General features: G+C 45.8%; 2 protein-coding genes across 6 annotated transcripts in view; one reads left to right on the top strand and one right to left on the bottom strand.

The window, feature by feature from the left end:
* PNPLA7 (patatin like phospholipase domain containing 7) overlaps positions 1–17,458 on the bottom strand; it is a 99,114-nt gene extending 81,656 nt beyond the window's left edge. For 3 of the 5 annotated variants that reach the window (XM_033137610.1, XM_033137611.1, XM_033137609.1), the window contains exons 1-12: positions 17,301–17,457; positions 13,704–13,775; positions 11,544–11,631; positions 10,501–10,583; positions 8,547–8,635; positions 8,283–8,423; positions 7,478–7,637; positions 6,573–6,653; positions 3,814–3,942; positions 2,944–3,024; positions 1,184–1,325; positions 233–310 (exon numbers count right to left, since the gene is read on the bottom strand). In XM_033137610.1, coding sequence (XP_032993501.1) covers positions 233–310; positions 1,184–1,325; positions 2,944–3,024; positions 3,814–3,942; positions 6,573–6,653; positions 7,478–7,637; positions 8,283–8,423; positions 8,547–8,635; positions 10,501–10,583; positions 11,544–11,631; positions 13,704–13,775; positions 17,301–17,336 — 1,180 coding nt within the window. In that variant the 5' untranslated portion in view covers positions 17,337–17,457. Of the gene's footprint in view, positions 1–232; positions 311–1,183; positions 1,326–2,943; positions 3,025–3,813; positions 3,943–6,572; positions 6,654–7,477; positions 7,638–8,282; positions 8,424–8,546; positions 8,636–10,500; positions 10,584–11,543; positions 11,632–13,703; positions 13,776–17,300 lie in introns of all 5 variants that reach the window. The other 2 variants (XM_033137613.1, XM_033137612.1) reach the window with 2 other exon arrangements.
* Positions 17,459–17,655: 197 nt separating this feature from the next.
* On the top strand, positions 17,656–18,473 carry MRPL41 (mitochondrial ribosomal protein L41). Its single transcript, XM_033137614.1, has one exon. It carries the CDS (start codon positions 17,970–17,972, stop codon positions 18,375–18,377), a length of 408 nt encoding a protein of 135 aa, XP_032993505.1. The 5' UTR covers positions 17,656–17,969; the 3' UTR covers positions 18,378–18,473.
* The last annotated feature ends 549 nt before the right edge of the window (positions 18,474–19,022 follow it).

Below are 19,022 nucleotides of genomic sequence, written 5' to 3' on the forward strand. Positions count from 1 at the left end.
AACTGCCATGAAGCTGGAAATGTGACAAATTAAGCAATTTGAACTCCTATGTAAGCCAACCTCAAATCTACAGAAAATGTGTATATTTTGTTCTATATTATATCTTGTTGCTTAGTAATGTGACAAAATAGTAAAATCTTAATTCTTTAAAAAGAAGTGAACTTAGGGGACATTCAGTGCCATGGTGCAGCTCCCCACACCCACTGTTTCCCCCTCAGTGGTTCATACTCACCATCAGAATATCCAGAGGATGATGTCAAGGACAAGCTCCTTTTGAGAGGGTTCTCAGATATGGGAGGCTTCCCTGCATCTACAATACAGAACACAACAATGCTAACAAACTGCTTTTTGCCCGGCTTCCATGGTCAGCTGTGTGGGCTTGATGCGCAGGTGCATTGAGGAAGGGGAGGGGAACTAAGAGTCACAGAAGAGTCACATGCGGAGCCCCTGCCAAAGCACAATTCTCGGAAGGTGCCCGATGATGCCTATCCTTGGCTCCACCCATCCCTAGTCTATGGTGGAAGCACACTCCCAGGGCCTGCTCCTAACAGAATGGTTTTAATTGCTACCACTGAGGAATTGGAACATTTTTCAGCCTGAGGGTCATATTCCCTTCTGGGGAAAACTTCCGAGGGCCACACGCCAGCAGTGGGTAGGGCCAGAGACAAAGTGGGCAGAGCAACAACTGTCAATTTTACCTTTTTTATAGTAGGCTAGTTTCTACACACACAATCTGTTCTCTATCCAGGCAAACAAGAGGCATTATCAGAGCCAGGGGTGCCAGTTTAGCCCTGTGACCATGGGTGCCTGAGGCCATGGGTGCCACACAGCGTGCATGGCCCTGGCACTGAAATTTGTGGGTGTTCAGCCCCTTCATGGGGAAATTTGTGGGTGCTCTGGCAACCAAGGCCCCAGGAAGTTGACACATTATCATCAGAGCTCAAGGACACATTGCAGCTCAAGGAGGGCATGAAGGAAGGCTGGTGAAGAGGGGTAGCATGAGGGGAGGAGCATGACCTAAAAAGAGTCCTGAGAGGCAGATAAAGAGGCTTGAATGGCCCCAGGCCCCAAGCCTAAGGTTCCACACGCCCAATTAAGAAAGGAGTATTTGCTGAAACAGAGCTGAAAAACCATGTCCCTCAAGGTTGTTTCCAAGAGCAATTTGCACTTAGGTAATCCTTACCGGTCTCTGCAGAACCCGTTTTCTCCAGCTTCTCCACCCGGTCCTCCTCTGACAGACTGGACACCTGCCTCTTCAATGCTCTGCCGGCATTTGCACCAGAGGTCACGCTTGCAACTGACACCAGTGGGATGGCCTGGCTCTCCTATCAGGGGCAGAATGCAGAGACCTAAGAATGTACCATTCACATCAGGAAGCACCACAGTCCAAAAGCTTAGGGATAGAGCACCTGCTCTGCATGCAGAAGGCTCAATCCCTGGAGAGAGACTCCTGGTCTGAAACGCCACAGAGCTGCTGCTCCTGGTGGTCAGTTTAGACATAATTACACCTAATGGACTCTTGTGCTGTGTTCCTAAACTTAATGCCACTACTGAAAACTGTCATGGAAAATGTATCTCCTCATCTCACACCAGTAGGATGTCCCACAGGCATTGATGGCTTGTGCTCAGATGAATGGGTGTCTACATCACTCTCTGGGCTAAGCAGCAGATTCAGCTAAAGCTACTGTAACACAAATTGGGGGTGGGGGGTGTGAGTCTTTTTTTCTTTCATGGGCCAGGGTCCCTTGGAGGTAATCTGCTTGCTGGTGATGGAAGGGGAACCACAGCCTTTTCTTTCTCTTTCTCTCTCTCTCTCTCTCTCTCTCACCTGCCCTGCCCAATTTGCTGCCAGGGGAAGAGGCAGATCATTTTTGCCAGGGGTCTGAAATGATTGCTTGAAGTGGAGCTTTTCTCACTTGCATGAAACTAGGCCAAGGAGGGAAGCACATGCAGCAGGTGTGCCACCCCTGGATTAAGGAAATATAGGAGTCATTATGGGCTCTGTAGATCACCAATGGAAGAAAATTGCTCATTAACACTTCCTCTGACACCTTTTTCCTAGCACAAGTCTCTACATGGGTTTGTTGCTTGCATTTGAGTCTCACCCCCAGTGAGTTGGAAGAGGTAAGGGGAGACATGACTGGCATTACCTAAAAGCACATGTCATGTGAAGTGCAAAGTTGCGTTCTTCCTTAGGATGCCAGAACCTGGCATCATCAGACAATGAAATTGTTTGGTAGCAGGTTCTGGATGGACAAGACAAAGGACTTATTCGCACAAGGAAGAATTAATCTATGGAACTCACAGCCACAAGAATTCAAGATGATCATGGGCTTGAGGACCAAGAAAAGTTCATGTAGTATTCAGTTACCAGGGAGCAAAAGTGAGAAAGGCTGTTGCTTTCCTGCCCTGCATGTGGACTTCTCAGAGGCTTCCTGCTGACCACTGCAGGAAGTAGAATGCTGGATGAGCTGGAACATTGCTCTGATCCAGCAAGGCTCTCCTTATTTCCTTAACATCCTCTGGGTGGTGGTGATGGTACTATTTTATCCCCACAACAGCTTTGTGAAGTAGACTAGGTAGAAAGTAAGGTCTCCAGGGTCACACAGTGATTAGAACCCAAGACTCTTCCACCCGAGTCCAACACTAATTCTAAGAACAGGTTCCAAGTTTGCATCTTATCCTCCCCACCCACCCCCAACCCCGATTTTCTTTTTGCATTGGGTATTTTAAAATGCAAGTTCGTGGGCAGGCACAGGCTTGACTGCACTTATTTTAGGCAAGCTCTTTCAGGAGCTGGTTTGACATAAAAATGCTTTAAACAAACAAATAACAACCACTGAATCATGCTGGGTCTCAGTACAAAAAGTGAGACAAAGGTGATGTTTGCCCAGCTGGAAGTATATAATTGTCCTTGCTTCTAATTGAGCAGTCTTCACTTACAGAGCTGAAGAGTTCGGTGGTCAGACCAAGGTAGTTGTGCAGCGCCAGAAAGGTCACTCTTTGGAGCCTCACCATGATGATCTAAGAGCAGGAGGATCAAGTGCAGACAAATGGTTAGCCACACCTGGACTCAAGGAGAACCCTGACTATAGTTAGGTTCAAAGTTTGTTCCTGGAGAGAGGAATTGAGATGAATGCTCAGAAGACCACATGGGCATTTTCATATCTCACCTCCCTGCCCCCAAAAGGAAAAGGGTATAGAACTTCCCATGGCACTTCCCGTACTTTTCCATATATAAGACAATGGGTTTCTTTTACTTTAAAATAATATTCAAAATCGGGACTCATCTTATACATGGATAGTGCAGAGGGGGGACAGGTGAACGGTTGCAGCCACGAGCAGGAGGTTGTCAGCAGCGATTGGGTGGATGTGTGGCTGCAGCAAGGGCTGCTTTGAATAGGCTGCTGCTTTGACAGTTGGGTTAGTGATTGGTGGCTGCAGCAAGGGCTGCTGTGGATTGGCTTCGGCTGTGGCAATTGTGCATGCATTTGCCGGTTGTTGGTGGTGATCGGGCAGACCCTTAATGTGTAACTCTGTGCAACCCTCCCCCTAAAAAGCTCAACAACTCTGTGCAACCCTCCCCCCCAAAAGTTGAACAACTCTGGGCCATCTCCCCCCATTTTCTGGAGTCCCCAAAAATAGGGGGGTGTCTTATATATGGGGGCATCTTATACATCACCCCTGGCTATTGACTATGTTTTCTGGGGTTGATGGAAGCGGCAATTAATCAACAATGATGGGAGGGCGAAAGATTCCCCATACCTGCCTTAAAGCTAAGAGGACTCCCTCCCATAACAGCACCAGCCTCACCTGCACAACTCTAACAAGGGTCTCAGGATATTTGTGGAAGACGTCCTGGAATGCATTGGCTGGGAGGCGCAAGATCGTCGAAGGCATTGCCGCCCGAGCAGAAACTGTTTTATATGGGGCAGTATGACCCTAACAAGGAAGACATTTCATGTCAAAGTTTATGCCTTGCCCTTCCATGACTTTGAGAGAACTCTAATTAAAATGCAGTATTCCTTTAACAAGTATTCCACTTAACACTTTGGTAAATCTGCGAAACATGTTCAGTACCATTTAAATCGAATGCAACAGTAAATATTTATGCAATTGTGCACAGGCACCAATTGCCCGCTCCTGTGCATGTGCGAATGGCGATCACTGCTCCTGCGCATACGGCAGCAAACCCGCCGGTTACTTCTGGGTTTGCCGCAGTCGCAACTTGGAATGACTGTAAGAAGAGGTGGTGGTAAGTAGAGGTTCGACTGTAAGTTTAAAAACATCAGAACATTAACATTAAAACCATTCCTTGAAATCATAAATAAAAGTAGAAAAAGATCGCTTCAGGCAGTCCTTGTAGGCTGAAATTAAATGCCCACACCTCAAAAGACTATTGTTTTATTTACTTTTATTATTGCATTTACATCTCACCTTCGCCTTCAAGAAGCTCAAGCTAGCCTATGTGGCTTTCCTCATCCCCATTTTTTTCGTCACAACCATGTGAGGTAGGTAGCTTAGGCTCAGAGACAGTGACCAACCCAAGGTCACCTAGTGAGCTTCATGACTGAGTGGCATGTGTAAACCTTTGCCTCCCAGTTCCTAGTGGCAACATGCTAACTGCTATACCACACTGCCTCTCTCACATCAGCATGAGGGGAAGTGGGCTTTTCCCACTGGTGACACCGGTGTTGTGGAATGTCCTCCCTGCTGAAATAGAAGAGCTCCCATCAATGGTGTCATTCTGCTGACTCCTGAAGACACACCTGTTTAAGGCAACTTTTCTCCTGACCTGAACATCTTGATTTTATTGTTTTACCTATGTGTTTTTCAACTGGTGTAACTGCTGTTATGGGACGCGGGTGATGCTGTGGTCTAAACCACAGAGCCTAAGGCTTACCCTAGAAGGTCGGCAGTTTGAATTCCCGTGACGGGGTGAGCTCCCGTTGCTCGGTCCCAGCTCCTGCCCACCTAGCAGTTCGAAAGCACATCAAGTGCAACTAGATATATAGGTACCGCTCCAGAGGAAAGGTAAACGGCATTTCCGTGCGCTGCTCTGGTTCGCCAAAAGCGGCTTAGTCATGCTGGCCACATGATCCGGAAAAACTGTCTGCGGACAAACGCCGGCTTCCTTGGCCAGTAAAGCAAGATGAGCGCCACAACCCCAGAGTCGTCCACAACTGGAATTAATGGTCAAGGGTCCTTTTACATTTAATTGTTGTTATCATAATTATCATTATTGATATAACTGGGGAGGGGTCATAGCTCAGTGGTACAGGATCTGCTTTGCATGCAAAAGGTCCCAGGTTCAATCCCCAATGGGATCTCTAGGTAGGGCTGGGAAATGCCCTTGCCTGAAGCTCTAGAGGGCTGCCACCAGTGCATGTAGAGTCTATGTATCGAGGAATGGATTTTGAGAGCTGGTGTTGTGCAATGGTCAGAGCATCAGAATAGGACCTGGAAGATGCAGGGCTGTTGTGGGGATTAAATGAGGAGGGAGAGAACCACGTGTACCACCTTGAGATTCTTGAAGGGGAAGGTGGGATAAAAATGTCATAAACAAACAAACTTTTTAAATAGTTTGTTTTCTTGTGTACGTTAAATTAAGGAAGTTTTAGTGCCCCCAATGGAATTGTTATCATGTATTTTAATTGATGGTATAGTTGTAAAAAAACAACAACAACTAACTGCTTAGAAGCCATTTTGGTATATAAACAGTATATAAATTAATAAGGAACAGGGTAACAATACAAATAATAGCAACATCCCTTTCCCCAACCCAAAAACTGTAATCCAGCTGGCACTACTTGAAAGCAACTTCCTTTGTACTGTACTTATTTGTAAGCCCTCTCTCCTTTCTGCCCCCACTATTAACTGACCTTCCTAGCATCCAACCCCTGAATCACCTAGCATCACATCCCACACCAAGAAATAAACTCCCTTTAGAGCACATTCTTCCCACAGAAGAAACAAAAAGTAATCCAGCTGAGTAATCCTGCTCAGCTCCCAACTGGCAAATCGATTCTTAATTACAGAAGTTTTTGTTTGTTTGTTTTAAAAAAGCACAACCCAGGGCAGGAACTTGGGAGGCTTAGTTTTTAAGCCCTGCTGCTTTGTGGCAAATTTATGAGGGGAAAATGCACACAGTTAAAGAAACTGGGTATATGTTCTCCCTCTCAAGTCGAAAAGGAGCCACAAATGACCCGATGACTACATTTAGGCAAGGAAAACATTCAGCGGTCTAACATTTTTTGCAAATTAACACACAAAGTCAAGATAAACCTCCAAAGTGATCCAGGAGGAGGAGGAGGAAGAAGAAGAAAAAGGAGGGGGGGAATTCTACAAGCCTAAAGTTCGCTCACAAACAACCCCTCTCTAATCTCCATCCAAGCAAATGAAAAGCATGATCAGACAAAGACTCTCAAGGAGAGGGTAACACAGGGCTGGTGAGGGGTGAGGGGTGTGGCCTGAAACAGTCCCCAGAACCAGAAAGATTTAGAAGGCCATATTCAGCTCCTGGGCCTATAGTTCCCCACGTCCAGGAGCCAGAGTCATGGGCTTCGGCTTACCGTGATGACATCCAATATGCTGAGGAGGCTGTGGACACTGTCTCCTGCCAAGACTTCTTTGACCACTACCTCTGTGCCATCCTATTGCGGGGGGGGGGGGGAATAATGAGACCGCATTTCAGCTACACAATTACATGCTAAGTTCAAAGACCTCTGTGTGTGTCTCTGGGAGTAACAGGCCTTGAAAAGCAAGTAATAAATAAGCAGAAGAAATAAGGCAGACACAAACTCTGTGGCTGAGGCAACTTTCAACACAAAGCTCAGCTTGGCATACGCTTATAGGATTGGCTCCCACCACCCACAATCAGCAGGACCTAGGAGGCATAACCACCACCCCAAGGTTGGGAAGACGCCTCATTCTTATTAGTCTTTGCCAAAAGCTATATAATGAAGGTGCCAGGCACTTCTCTGTAGGGAGGCTGCCACAGAGAATACCCTCTTGCAGGCCAAAACAAAAGAGCAACTAAGGGAGTCATCTCTGTTGATCTTATCACCCAAAAGGGTCTGTAGGGAAGAAGGCGGCCTTTCAGATATTTGGGGCCTGGGTCATTTAGGGCTTTAAACACTAACCTAACTACCTTGAATTGGGCCTGGAAATGAACTAGCAACCAGTGCAGCTGTTTTAAAACAGGGGTTATATGAGATCTAAACCAAGACAGGCAGAACTTAGGTAGCCACCAAGCATACAGCCAGCGGGCCTCTCAACAGAAAAATTAGAAGTTTCTTTACACTAGGTCAGAGCATGCCTCCACCTGCCACAGCCCAGTAGTGTCTACTCTGACTCTGCCAAGCAAAGAGAGAACTTTGATATTATTTGCTCCTTATCCTATATGCTTTATTGCTCAATTCTGTGTTAACTGGCAGTGCCCGGCCATGGATGTTGATGACCTGTCAGCTATCCTTACACTTTCTTGGATGCAGACTTCCAGCTTTCCATCCTGCACCACGTAGATGCTGTTGTCCAGCTGCCCCGGGCGGAAGATGTACTCCCCTTCATGCAGTTGGACAAAAACCATATGCTTGCAGAGCTCCAGGAAGAGAGGCTTCTCAAAGTGGCCAAGGACCCTGCAGGGAAAGAGATGAGAAGGAGCTTGCACACCAGGCATCCTGCTCCTGGCCTAAAACAGCAATGAGTCCAGAGAGGGGAAAACTCACTGCTACAGGAGGTTGCTGCAGTTGCTACTTTGAAAGTACAGGTGGTGACCATTTTGCACGTGTTTTGATTGGTGAGCGACCGCCAACCCATGCACCATTTTTAACCCTGGAAAGGGGCAGGGGCAGTACAGGGCAGGGAAGAGCGGGGTGGGCTTACACATGCTTTGCCAACATGTGTGATGACCCAAATCGCAATCCCTGTGCAAACAGAGAGTTGCCTGTAACAGGGGCAAAAGCAGATGGATTCACTGGCGGCCTCTATTAGTCTAAGTTAGAGACCAACCCAAAGCCCATTTTTAGGAGAAAACCAGATGCAAGGGGTTAAGATGCAAACATTGCTGCCACTGTGCCTCACTAATGAACTTCTTAGAGGGGCTGGCCTGCTCGTTACTGGTAAACATGGCAAGCTGGTTAAATGGTCCCATTGTGTCAATCCTTATTTTCCTCAAACTGAGGACATGTCAAATCCAATCTTTATGCAAACTCTTTAATGGTAGGCAAGTTGCTACTCTTCAGCCCCCACCGGCCCAGCTCTCTCATCACGTTCGCCCTTACCTGACATTTTTAAGCATGTAAAGGACTTCAGAGGGCAAGTGGGAATTCTTCACATCAAACTCCGTTAAATCTGCCTCGAGCAGAGAGGGTGGAGGCTCCTTTGGCTGCAGGGTGGGGGACTCCTTCTTGAAATGCAGAATCCTATAGGGAACAAAGAAGAGCCGGTTCACCTCACAACATGGCAATCGGGGAAAAGAGATCCCTTCATCTTCTTCCTCCCCATTTAAACTCACACAACCCACAGGTCCCTGCATCCCCCAATACCTCTTTGCCAAGGACAATACTTTGGCCCTCTTCCGCATCCGCTGCCGAGGGACCGTGTTTCCAACCAGAGAGTTTGGTAGAGTTGTAACCTGGAAAGGAAGATATGTTTCCTGAAGGACAGAGATCTCAACCCACAGAGGAACATACAGGAAAAGGTAATCAAGCTGGGATTTTACTACAGGTTCTATTCAGTGTTAGTTTCAATAAATCTACCCTAAGTAGGACTAACTGAGATCCATTCATTTTAATGTGTCTACCACAAGTAGAACTTAATTGGAGTCAACCCTAAGGCATTAGAGCCTCAGCTTGTCCCTGGTACAAATAAAGAAAGGACTGAAACAATGGTGGTAAGCAAAAAAAAACGGAAAACAGGATACTTCCTTGATCTAAAGTTCCAGACAGAGAAATGCATCCAACTCAATTCTACTCAGAGTAGACTCACTAAAAGGAATGGACCTAACTGAGATATGCACAACCTGGCCCAAGTTATAACAGAAAGAGGAAAAAGGAGATGGCAGAAAACTGCAAAAAGAGGAGATGGTGGAACAAAGTGGAAGAATGAACATAGGAAGCTGCCAGTCAGACTACCGGTATATCTTGTTCAGTATTGTCTACACTGACTTGGCAATAACTCCCCAGGGTTTCGGGCGGGAAGTCTAATCCAAATCCTAGCTGGAGATGCCGTTAAGGATTGAACTGGGGCCTCATGCATGCAAGGTAGATGCTCTACCACTGAGGTACAGCCCTTCCCCAAAGTAAGTAAGTAAGTAAGTAAAACTTTAATACTGTTAAAGACCAGCAGAAAAATAATGCAATTCAATTCATAAGTTAGATTTCTTCCCCAAAGAATGAGAAGCCCAGCGACGGAATGGTAAAAAAGTTTTACAGCTGTGATAATTCAAGAAATAACTCCCTGGTGAATGCTGTGACTGCTGGGAGTTGTAATCCAAAACCTCTGGGGAGTACCAGGTTGACCAAGGCTGATTAAGGCATTATATTTGCAGTGTGTTTGATTTTGACATGTTCCTCCCAAACAATGCTGTCTATCCATGGCTTTGGAGGCATAACTGAGTTTCCAGCATTAGAGGACATTTCTCCTTCATGTGCATTATTGATGGATATTTCAGCAGCATGTTGGCAAACTGTTACCTTTCGCAATAAGGGGCATCTGCTTGGAACTGCAACAATGGCAATATATTGAGCACCATCTACTGGAGTGCCATGTGTACTGCAAATGAAAGCAGGCTGCCATGACAGATCTACTAACCTATTTTCCCAGGCTCATTCTGCCATAATAAAAAAGATCTACCAATAGAAACACTGGTGTGGATTTCAGAAGCGCTTCATGGTTGACAGCTGAGCTCCCAGATTTAACAACTAGGGGGATTTAGTAGTTGAAGCAGCCGTCATTCCCTCTAGCTGTCAATTTAAATTCCATCAGATTCTGCATTCAGAGGGCCTGGGAACTCATGGGAATCCCAGGGATACATGTCTGTGCATGATCCTCCTGTATTCTCCCCTGTGCCACTGTATGTGTGCAATCAGATTAATAATGTTGCTGGTTACTTAGCAACTACAAACTCCCTCCCCTTCATAATTCTAAAAGTTCTCTTTGATGCTTTCCCTAGTTAAGTTACAAGGGCTGAACATAAACTCAAAAGACTCTCCCCACCCTCCTTTCAGAGGTGTCCTACAGAAAAACACTTTACAGGGCTGGGTGCTGGACTGTTTGCAGAAGTATTATAGCAGAGTCAATGGAGAGCAAAGTGCAATTCACCAGAACAGCACACAGACACAAAGCCAATCTTTCAGCATTTTTTTACCTCTAGAAGGGATATGGGGCAGGGGCAGAAACATGCATGATGAACCCAGCCAAGGCCAGCCCCATGTCAACACAAGAGCGCCACCAGTCTGAGCTTGCTGCTAGCCTCCAGCTGGTCACCAGCAACCTTACCTTGCGCATGATCTTGCGGCCGTAGAACATGACTTTGTCTCTCTTGCGGAACCTGTACTGAGGCACATGTGGCTGAAGTTGCTCTGAAAGAGAGAAGGCTCATCATCCTGTAGCCCCTTAGTGAAGACACACACACGCAGCTTGCCAGCTTGCCCCTTTACAGCTAAACCACTGCCCTAGATGGCGAGAAACCTAACCTCTCCCCATGAGGCAGAATGTTGGGAGGCCCATTTATGTTTTGAGATGTTTGTAGGCTCCAACATTTGGGTGGGGGGCTTCTGACAAGATGCCCTCAGTAGACATTCTCCTCACCACTGTCATTACTGTCCATTTGCTTGCTTGTTTCCTCTGGACCAAATCCATAAAACTGCCCTGGTGGAGAGACCAAGGCAAATGGAGGGTGCTGTTTCCTCACTCTCATCACCACCTACATGCTCAGAGAAGGGCAGGTGCCATCAGCAAAGCAAAGAGGCAGGAGGACCAGCATGGAGGAGTCATGAGCGAAACTCCAGGTGCCCAACCACCACGTTTCCAGGGTTTATGATGAAAGCACACTTCCAGGGCATGCTCCTAATAGGATGGTTTTTAATGCTACCTCCAGAGGTATGAACTCCAAATCCCAGCAGCCCCAGCCAGGATGGCTAATGGTCAGGGATGATGGGAGTTGTAGTTCAACAACATCTGGAGGGCTACAAGTTCCCCACCCCTATTTTTTATCTTAAAGGGAGAGTAGATAAGAAGACAAGAAAGTAAGAAGTAGTATGCTGTTTGCTTTTTTATCTTACCCCTATAGTAAGAATTCACAGCATGTTTTTGTTAGCGGCACATCTTGGATAGATAAAAAGCACTGGAGGGGAGCACTGAAACCTCCTCTGGCCTAAAGAGAAGCTGGGCTCAATCCCACACTAACTCAACAAGTGGGTGGTGGAGCTCCATGCTTTACTAACATGCTCTTTTGAGCATTAATATGGAATCACACTGCACATGAACACCCCAAATTCCATGACAGCACATCAGCTCTCAACCAAAGTGATCAGACTTACTTGATTGCTTCACCTTCCTGTAAACAAAATACACAACGATCCCAATGAGCAGCAGGGCAACTGTTGCACCAATGATTATTCCAGTTAACTGTGGGAAGAAGAGACAAGAGGAGTCTTTGGCATTGACATTCTTCTCCACCTAAGCCCTTTCCTCAAGCCGTACTAGGAACACAACATTTCTGGGGAGGAAAACATCTGTTGCAGCTGGCAAAGTCAACCAAACAACTAATTATTATTTGTTCCATTTATTTAAAGTGTGGTTTCTAAACCATCCTTCATCAAGAGAGATGCCAGGGTCATTTACACATCTGACTTTCTGAAACATGATGGATAACATTTTTCATCCAGAGGGTTGCATTCCCTTTTGGGCAACCTTCTGGGGGTCAAATGTCAGTGACATGCTACACTTACTCGGTAGACCATTATTGGATACAACCCTATACAGTGGTACCTCAGGTTAGAAGCTTCAGTTTACATACGCTTCAGGTTACATACTCTGTTAACCCAGAAATAACGCTTCAGGTTAAGAACTTTCTTCAGGATAAGAACAGAAAACATGCTCTGGCAGCGCAGCAGCAGTGGGAGGTCCCATTAGCTAAAGTGGTGCTTCAGGTTAAGAACAGTTTCAGGTTAAGAACGGAGCTCCAGAACGAATTAAGTTCTTAACCTGAGGTACCACTGTATTTATTGTTTTGTCATCTTGAGCTTTGTGGTTCCCCTCTAAATACCATTTCATAACTGACTGTCAGAATTGACTGTGCTGTTGTGCTTTGGTGAGTGTGACAAGTTTCAGCCATCCTCCTCAGCCTTGGAACTAGAGGGCAGGGCAGGGATGCTGGTTTACTCAGGACAGAAAATAAGCAGCACTTCTTCACACAGTGTGAAATTATGGCCTTTATAACCACAAGATACCAATTTGAGATCACTTTAAGAGGGGGCAGAGAATTTTTTTCTCCTCTCATAACACTATAACTCGTGGACATCCAATAAAGATGAATGTTAGGACATTCAGGGCAGATACAAGAAAGTACTTCTTCGTGCAATGTTTAATTAAACTATGAAATGTGCTCCTGCTGGAGGCAGCAAAGGCCACAAACTTGGAAAGCAATCATTAAAAGAGGAATGGACAAATTCATGGAGGATAATTCTATCAATGGCTGCTAGCCATGATGGGTATGTTCTGCCTCCATGGTAAGAGGCAGGATGTTGGACAAGACAGACCACTGGCCTCATCCGGCTGCAGACTCATCTAATGTTCTTATGATTAGACATATTTATGAAGAATAAGGCTCGCAATGGCTATTAGCCATGATGGTTGTGTGTCACCACCATGATTAGAAGCAGTATGCCTCTAAATATTTATGATTGGGGTTCACTGCAGCAGGAGGGCACTGCTACCCATATGCTGCTTGCGGGCTTCCCACAGGCATCTGAACACCATGAGAATAGAATCCTGACCTAGATAGGCCTTTGGTCAGATCCAGCAATTTTCTTAGGTTATTTCTGAATGTGATTCAGGGGACTGTCCCTGACCCTGTGCTACATTTTGAAAGCCCCAGCTTGAAAGCTGCACACAAGCCTCCTCTTGGTAGAATGTCATGACTTAAACATTTTGAGTTGGCCACCAAGCCCAGTTACAATGTGGACCAGAAAAAAGAGTAAGTTATAACACTCCTCAGCTTTCCCACAAAAGCACTTCTGATTAGGTTACCATAGTAAAGGCTGGTCCATTAGAGCAAATGAGGCACATCAGTCTGCCCAGACAGTCCTCATGTGTCCTGTCTTCTTACTTACAACCAGGGAATGGCACTGCCTGTCAGCTATCTCATCCTCCTAAGTCTCAGTGTTGCGCTTTTAGAACCGATTCAGGAGGAGGAGGATAAAACTAGAATTGGTTGGCTCTGTGTCTCATTGGCTCTGGCTCCACCTACTATTGGGCTCCTTGCCTTCTGCTCTACTGTTCCAATGGTCACCAGCCACCACTACACCACTGAGGAGACACAAAAGCAACATAGCTGCTTTAATACGTAAGATGGCACAAAAATGGGGAGTGCAAGATACTGCATAAAAGAAACCTGAAGCCAGATCAAGACCCAGTTAAGCTCTTTGGTGTCTTTCAGAGGCATCCAAATTAAACAAACACACAGGCTCAAACGTTACCATAGTAGTCTGCATTCGATCTTGCACGAACTGAAGAACTTGCGTTCTTAGGTCTAAACTTGAGGAGTTGACCTAGAGGACAAGAACACCAAGGGTATAACACAGATTGAAGGCAACAGCTCCCCATCCCCCAGAGATGTATCTAAATGAGAGTTTACAAAACACATGTTGGCTGAGCTCTCTAGTTAAAGAGAACTAGAGCCATTCCCTGAGAGTAAAAGAATCCAAGTAGCTGGAAAATCAGACCCTGTGCTAATGCTTTCAATAGTTCCTTTAATGTTGTGTTAGGGAGGGAGAGAAGGGAACCATCTGCTTTAAACGATGTTGTCCCCCTCTCATGCTAGAGCCAGGATGAAAAAAATTAATGATGGTTGGTACTCAGCTGGCTTGGAGTTTAGAACAGTCACTGTGGTATTATTATTATGCTATGATCTATACCAAGGATGCCTCATCAAAAATGAGGAAGTGATTGGATTCTGGAACAAGGAGGTTGGTGAGTTTAAGATGTTCTCTCCTTCCCTTCCAGCATGGAGACCTGGGACAAGATCCAAATAGCTATTTTAGACCCACGCAAAGACTTGGTACAAATTAGCATGGTAAATACACACACTAACCCTCAATGTGTATAGTAATAAACACAGAGTGAACAGCTTCAAGTTCATCTAAAAGATAGCAAACAGCAAGCAGCAGGGGAGGGGGAGAAAAGCCTCAAAATTTTATTTATCAGGATGTTTATTTAGAAACCAAATATTCCTCAAGTTGGCTCTAAAAGATAACACTCAGAAAACACACTCACACCATTAGGTTCATTCATTTGTATGTTTTATTATCATACAATATCACCTCTGTGCATGGCACTTTATTAAATGTGAGATATCAGGTCCCTGCCCTAAAGGGCTTACAAATCTGTAAAGTCACACAAAGGAGACAACAGAGGCGGGGGGGGGGGAAGGAAGCAGTGTTGAACCATGGAAGAATAGGCAATTATTCTAGTTACATGTATACAAGGGAAGAATAAGCAAATACTGAAGTTACATGCACTTGGGTTTAGCAGGCATAAGGCATAGTATGAGAACTAGCAGGTAAATACCAAATTCTTCACAGAAGAAGTGGGTTTTGAGGAGGAATATGAAAAAGGTAAGAGATTGGCCAGTCACAGGCATTCTCAAAGACAGTTCCAAAGAACACCAAAGGGGCAAGTACAGTTGTTTGAGTAACATGAGTAAGCAAACCATCAGTAAGCAAAGTTATGAGTTCCACTTTCTTGGATGGCAAGACATTGTGGCCATCACACCAGGACAGTTAGAAAGCAAACTTCAGTTTTAGGTTCATATGTGATACACATCAGAAGCAGGTTCATGCAGCATAAGGGGAGCATTTTCAGTGCAAACAAAAGTGTCCCTAACAGATGAAACATGGGACATTTGACATATTAAAATACAAGAGCAAAAAGATAAGGACCATCTGAAAGGAAGCAAGAGGGGAACAAGAACCAAAACAGAGATATCAACAGTGGAACCAATAAGCAAGGAATGGGGAAGCTGTGGCCAGGAGTGCACAGAGGCTTCGTTCCGCCCTGGGGGTCAGTCTCACAACTTGCCCCCGCGGGAAGTCTCATAACACCCACATCATCCCTGACCACTGGCAATACTGATAGGGGCTAGTGGGAATTAAGAGTTTAACAACATATGGAGAGCCACAGGTTCCCTATCCCTGCTCTAAGCACACCTGGACAGCAGAAATGCCTCTGGACAGTATTCAAATGTGAGAACGGAAGACAGGGGTTACTCTCTATGCTCTCACAATGGTGAATGGGCAGCCAAGTGTGAGTGCCTCAGGATAAGTGATATAATTGCAAAGGAATTGGTATATTAAGCAGTGTTATAGAAATAAACAACAACTTCCTGGGAAGTGAAAACTTTCTGGCTGGATGAGATCCAAATTTCAACTAGAGCACCGGCTTTCCTCTAACAGAGACCATACAAATGCCTTTAATGACGTTCACAAGCATGGATTGATTGCAATATTCTCCCCAGTTTTATGCCCCCCGGATCAAGTACTCTGAGTTGAACTGCTCCACATTAGACCATCATGAAACATGGAGGTTTATTTAGCAATCATGGCTAATGGCAGTTGATAAATCCACCCTTTAAGGACTTAAGAGAAGCATGAATCAGATCTAAAGTCCACAGAGACATGAAAAGTTTCCTTACACCAGGTCAGGCCATCTGTCCACCCAGCTCAGTAGTGTCTATACTAAGTGGCAACAGATCTCTGGGGTTTCAGACCAAAGTCCTTCTCAGCCTAACTGGAAATTCCAAGGATTGAACCTAAGGCCTTCTGCATACAAACAACAAGGTTGTAACTAGCCACTCAGAGTGAGCCCACTGAAATCAATATGCTTACATTAGTCATGCCCATCAATTTCAATGAACCTATTCTGAACAGAAGCAATATTGGATATAACTCACATTCTATAGCACTAAGTTAGGGCAATTGCCTCCAGGAAAATCTTAAAGCAGGAACCAAAGGCAACTTCCTTTCCTGCTTCTCTTCAATAACTTGCATTAAGTAGCATACAGCCTCTGAATTTGAAAACTGTATACAATAGTATAGTAAGCCTGCAACTTACATGGGAGTTAGTTCCAGCAATCTCGCCTAAAGTCAAAATTGTATATTGGATTCAATGGCAGGTGGGATTACCAAAGTCATTTTTTCACGGAACCCCATGCCCATTTCAAAAAAATAATTTGCCACACATGTAAAGCTGAATGTGCACAAGTTAAATGTCCATAAGTTGTAGGTATACTATACCACCACTGGGGACTGCCTGGTTGGCATTGATCCATAACAGGGCCTTCTCTGTGGCAGTTCCCCATTTGTGGAATGCCCTCTCTGGTGAGGTGCTTCTGTCTCCCTTGAAACTAACTTTCAGGAGGAGTTTAAAACATGTGCAAAAATGCCTATGGATGAGTGATACTACACCTGACTGATATTCATAGCAACCCAAACATAACTAGTTCACAGAATGTTTTTAACAGTTCTTATAACGTTTAATTGTTTATATAATAGGCTGATGTGTCTGTCACGGTGGACTCCTTGAAAGGAAGGGAATGATATTTGCCTTTTAACTTATCATGATTTTCAATTATCTTTTCAATGCTTTTAAACAGTCATTTTAATTGTTTTTACTGATAATAATATTGCCTTATTCATTTTACTACAAACAAATCTTGTGAAACAAGCAGGATATAAATGGAGCAACAACAACGTAATTTCCATGACTAGTGGTCTCCCCTCACCTTTCAGCCAACAAACACATGCACACTTTATCCCCACAACAACCCTGTGAGGTAGGCTAAAAGAGAACGACTGGCCAAAGGAGGCCCAATTGAGAGGCTACGGCTGAGGGAGGATTTGAACGCAGATTTTCCCCGGTCCAACGCTCCTAAATAACAATCACCACAAACTCGACGACGGCTGCCCCACTCCGCTCTCTCAAGGGAGCCCTTTAAAGGGTGCAGAGGGGAGGAGGAAGCCCGGGAAGGGAAACGAAGCCCGTACAAGGGCGCCGCGCTGAGGGAGGAGGCCACGTACCTGCGGAGGGGAGGAGCAGATGTCATTGCTCTCCATGGCCGGTTCTCCACAGGCAGCCAAGGCAGCCTCCAGGGAGGGAAGAATGGAAAGGTGGGGGATAAGGGGAGGAGGCGCTAACGGTTCTTTTCCCTGAGGAGAGAGCCCGGCGGGCGGGGGCGGTGTCAAGGGGCAAAGTTCACAGGGGAGGTCAGGAGGGGTTACTTCCGTTTAGGGGTTTTAACGTCATTTCCGTCTAGAAGGTTTCGTACTACAGTTACCTTTCCCAAGCTTGTGCGCTCTGACTTTTTTGGACTACATTTCCCATCAGCCCAACTATAGCAGTCACGTTAGCCAATCAAAATGGCGATCATCCTTAAGGTTATAATCCTTGTGCGTCCCCTACCTCCTAGAAACCTCCAGGCCGAGACCCTTTTAAGTAAATTTTGACTCTGATTGGTCCCGAGCCTCCCCTCCAATAAGCTGTCAGAGAATTGGACCTCCCCTCCAATTCCCTAATTGGTGAAATGAAAATATGGAAGACAGCGATTGGCTATGCGCTTATTAGCCAATGAGAACGAGCGGCATTGATGTGTGCCTGAGAGAAGGGGGAGTAGTGCTGTGAGGTAAAGTAGGCCAGAGATCAACGAGGCTCGGGTCCTTTCGTTCCCCTTAGCAAGCACCCGCCTATCCATGGGGCTGTTGAGCGAAGTGACGCGGGGCCTGGTGCGCGGCGCAGACCGCACGGCCGCCTGGACGAGCAAGCGGGGCCCGCGAACTTTCAACAAGAGCCGCGGCGCGCACCGCTTGGGCACCCTAACGTGCAGCCGGAAATTTAAGCTGGTGCCGGAGAAGGTGCCGCGCCTGATGGTGCCGGACCTGAGCGGCTTCAAGTTGAAGCCTTACGTTTCCTACCGGGCCCCCGCCGGCAGCGAGCAGCCCCTCACGGCCCGCGCCCTCTTCCAACAGACGGTCGCCTCCAAGATCGAGAAGGACGTCAAGGCCGGTACCTTCAGCCTGCAGCAGCTGGAGAAGTACGGCTTCGAGCCGACCCAGGAAGGCAAACTCTTTCAGCTCTTCCCCAAGAACTTCGTGCGCTAGGACGTCGTTGCAAGTGGAAGGGAAGCTGGTGTGGAGAGAGGAGGAGGCGGGGAACTTCCACACATTTATTAAGCAACAAAAAATTTAAGAAAAGTTAAAAAAAAACACGAAGTATTCCCTCTGCGCAAAACATTTCAGGTCTTAAAAGCTTCAAGACACCAAAGGATTGGAACTAAGTAGAAACTGGGGTATCTTCAAGAAGTTCCTGCTTTCTTTTCATTGATGCTTGAGTCATCTCGGAGATCTGGGCAAGCAAGGAAGGAATGTAGAAAGCCAGAGGAGCACAGCAATTTTGCCAGCTGCTGTGTTGGAAAACTATAAGGGATACATCATGCACATACTAAATCTTGTGGATGCAGTCATGCAAGCAGAGCAGGAAGAATTTATGCAAGTCCCAAGTGTTGGTGGTTTTTGTTTGCGTTTGTTTTTGGAAATGCTACTCAGTGGAACAATTTTACTGGATTGTTTGGAAGTTGGCATGTATAGCTTGTGAATCTAGGCCTCCTATCATGGATAGATATTAAAGAGGCTGAGGAAGCAGGCAGCAAACACTGATCATTTTGTTTAAATAAAGAGTTTATAAAATGTGGAGGCTCATTCTCTTTCTCTGCACAAAATGGCTGTGTAGGCTCTAAACGTTTGTTT

The sequence above is a fragment of the Lacerta agilis genome, chromosome Z (assembly GCF_009819535.1).
Source record: "Lacerta agilis isolate rLacAgi1 chromosome Z, rLacAgi1.pri, whole genome shotgun sequence".
Classification (NCBI taxonomy): domain Eukaryota; kingdom Metazoa; phylum Chordata; class Lepidosauria; order Squamata; family Lacertidae; genus Lacerta; species Lacerta agilis.